The following is a 2,525-nucleotide window of genomic DNA, read 5'->3' as shown; positions in this document are numbered from 1 at the left end:
GCTCAGCCAAAGTGAAACAAGAAGTGACATCAAAGGGGAACTCTTTGAGAAAGAGACCTCTTTAATGATACAAATGTTTAATTTGTATTTACCTCACATAAAGAAAATGTATTTATTTTAAAGAAAACCACTGAGTAAATGAGGATTTTAAAGCTTACTGTGCCATAAATTCACAATTTAGTTTAACAGACAAGAAGTAAAAGGCAATATGATTCTTAAAAATGGGAATATTAACTGTTTGAATGTTTCAAACATAACTGTCTTAAAAAACTCACTGGAAATGTCTATTTATCTTTAATTTCATGGTTTTTGGCTTATCCATTTCCTTTAGCAAAGAGTCTTATCCTTTTAAGTATACTAATTTTAAACAAAAAAGAGTATCCTTCCAGTTTACTTTTTATCTGAGATACACTTAACCAAGTTTATCTTACACTATACTTGGCTTTTACTAAAAGTATACTAACAGTTTAAGTATACTAAGTCTATAAAAATGTTTAAACTTTTGGCCAAGAAACTGTAGAAGTACACTGAAAGTACCTTTTTACTTAGACTAGTTTATTTGTAGTATATTTCAAGATTAAACTAAAAGTATACTTAGATTACATTCAGTATACATCTGAGTATACTTTCATAAACTTATTGTGGGCCAATTTAGTGCTAGAAGTATACTTGCAATTAAACTGCTTGTATACTTATATCAGTGTACATGGTAAATAAAAGACACATGGGGACATACACGTGACGTTTATATACTTCAGTATACTTAATGACGTACTTAAAGTATACTTCTTTATGGTAAGTAAACATTGTAGCAGTATACTTAAAGTATACTTTTTATAAACAAAAAATGTCACAATTTAGTACGAACGAGTATTAAAATAGTATAATTTCTGGTACACTACAAGTGCATGGTGCCTATACTTGATACTCTTAAACTTTAAAGTATACTACTTTTTACTAAGAGTTAGCGTCATGCTAATGTTAGCTTTTAGCTGTTAAGCTGTCACTTAAACATCTGAGGCCTGGTGTACAAACTGTTTCATGCACCTCTTAACTGCTTTTTCCTGTCGTTCAACACAAAAATATTTCAGAAGAAAATCACCGGGGCAGCGATCTGGATCAACCCGTTTGTGGGCGTTTTGACCATCACCGCTCTGTGGCCCGTGGGAATCCTCTTCATGCACCTGAAGACCACCTTACAAACAATAAAGATCGTTCCYAAGTACGCCATGTACCAGGTAGGACAGCAGCAGGTGTTTTTTTTTTCTGTTAGAGCCGACAGGTAAATGACACAGTGTGTGTGTCTGTGTGTGTTGGTGTGTGTTTGCGTGGGCAGCTGGTGCTGATCCTGAGCCAGCTGCAGACGGCCATCATCAACATCCTGGCCATGAACGGAATCATCGCCTGCTCTCCGCCGTTCTCATCTCAGGCCAGAGGATACAGTGAGTTCACCTGGTGGTCCAGACTCTGATCCAGCCTGTGTCGGAAGCTTACTTTACATTAAAATAACCGTCGGCGCTAAATTTCTGTTTACACCGAASCTTTTAGATCAGAGGACTGACGTTTTAGATTTTCCACTTGTGGCTGAAGGTTTTAGTTTGGCTGTAATGTCAGTTTTCAAACCTTTATTGTGAAATTATAACATTTAGTTTGAATCACTTCTTTCTGCAACATCAGCACCTGTGAGGAAGTTTGAGTTCAACATAAAGGAAGAGTTCAGATCTTGTGTAAAAAGGCTATGAACAAATAATATCTTACCTGCTGTAGATAGCTCTTTGAATGACTTTTTGACTTGAAGAAACAATGTTTAATGCTGCCTGATTTGATGAGCTAATGGCTAGTTTGAACTTGCTGCTGTCCTGGAACACCTCCTACTCCAGGCTGCACTGGAAGTGCTACAGCTGGCTGCTGCTGTTGGCGTAGTTTCCTACTTTTCTCCATTTGGTCAAAATTAAACTATTTTTTTTTCAAACGGGTCATTTTTATAAAAAGGCCCTAATTATCAGGACAGACTCAAGATGCAGCTTGTTTTGCTCATGCCCTCCAAACTTATTTTTCTAGAAACACAAACTTAAAGCAGTTTTTTTCTGGGTTTGTTTTGCTTTATTTTAATTCTGTTGCAGTCAATTTTAATTAAATGCTGCAAAACTGACAAACTGTGAAAAAACTGTGAACAGAATATAAAAAACCAATATGTGGCGGAATCTTAGCCAAACTAAAAACAGTTTTTGTCAGTATATTAACTTCTAGTTAACTGGAACATCCTGTGTGACTCCTGGATGACTTATTGTTGTGTGTGTGTCTATAGTGCTGAGTCAGCAGCTGTTGATCCTGGAAATGTTCATCATCACGCTGGTCACACGGCTGCTGTATCGACGACAGTACAACCCCTTACCCACAGAAGAGCACAACAACAAGGAAAACACCTGCATGGTTGCGTTATCGAACTCTGCGTGAGAGGATTCATCCCAGTGACTTTAAGTGTGCGTGTGTGTGTGTGTGTGTGTGTGTGTGTGTGTGTGTGT

At 37.1% G+C, this 2,525-nt stretch overlaps 1 protein-coding gene across 1 annotated transcript in view; it reads left to right on the top strand.

Moving 5' to 3' along the window:
* Window positions 1–2,525, top strand: part of slc51a (solute carrier family 51 member A) — a 15,492-nt gene that overhangs the window by 11,701 nt on the left and 1,266 nt on the right. Inside the window, exons 6-8 of the mRNA XM_014018787.1 lie at window positions 1,092–1,238; window positions 1,337–1,442; window positions 2,309–2,525. Coding sequence (XP_013874241.1) covers window positions 1,092–1,238; window positions 1,337–1,442; window positions 2,309–2,457 — 402 coding nt within the window. The 3' untranslated portion in view covers window positions 2,458–2,525. The remainder of the gene's footprint in view (window positions 1–1,091; window positions 1,239–1,336; window positions 1,443–2,308) is intronic.

This window comes from Austrofundulus limnaeus, unplaced genomic scaffold (genome assembly GCF_001266775.1).
Source record: "Austrofundulus limnaeus strain Quisiro unplaced genomic scaffold, Austrofundulus_limnaeus-1.0 Scaffold201, whole genome shotgun sequence".
Taxonomy (NCBI): Eukaryota; Metazoa; Chordata; class Actinopteri; order Cyprinodontiformes; family Rivulidae; genus Austrofundulus; species Austrofundulus limnaeus.
This window is presented reverse-complemented; position numbering and strand designations above follow the sequence as displayed.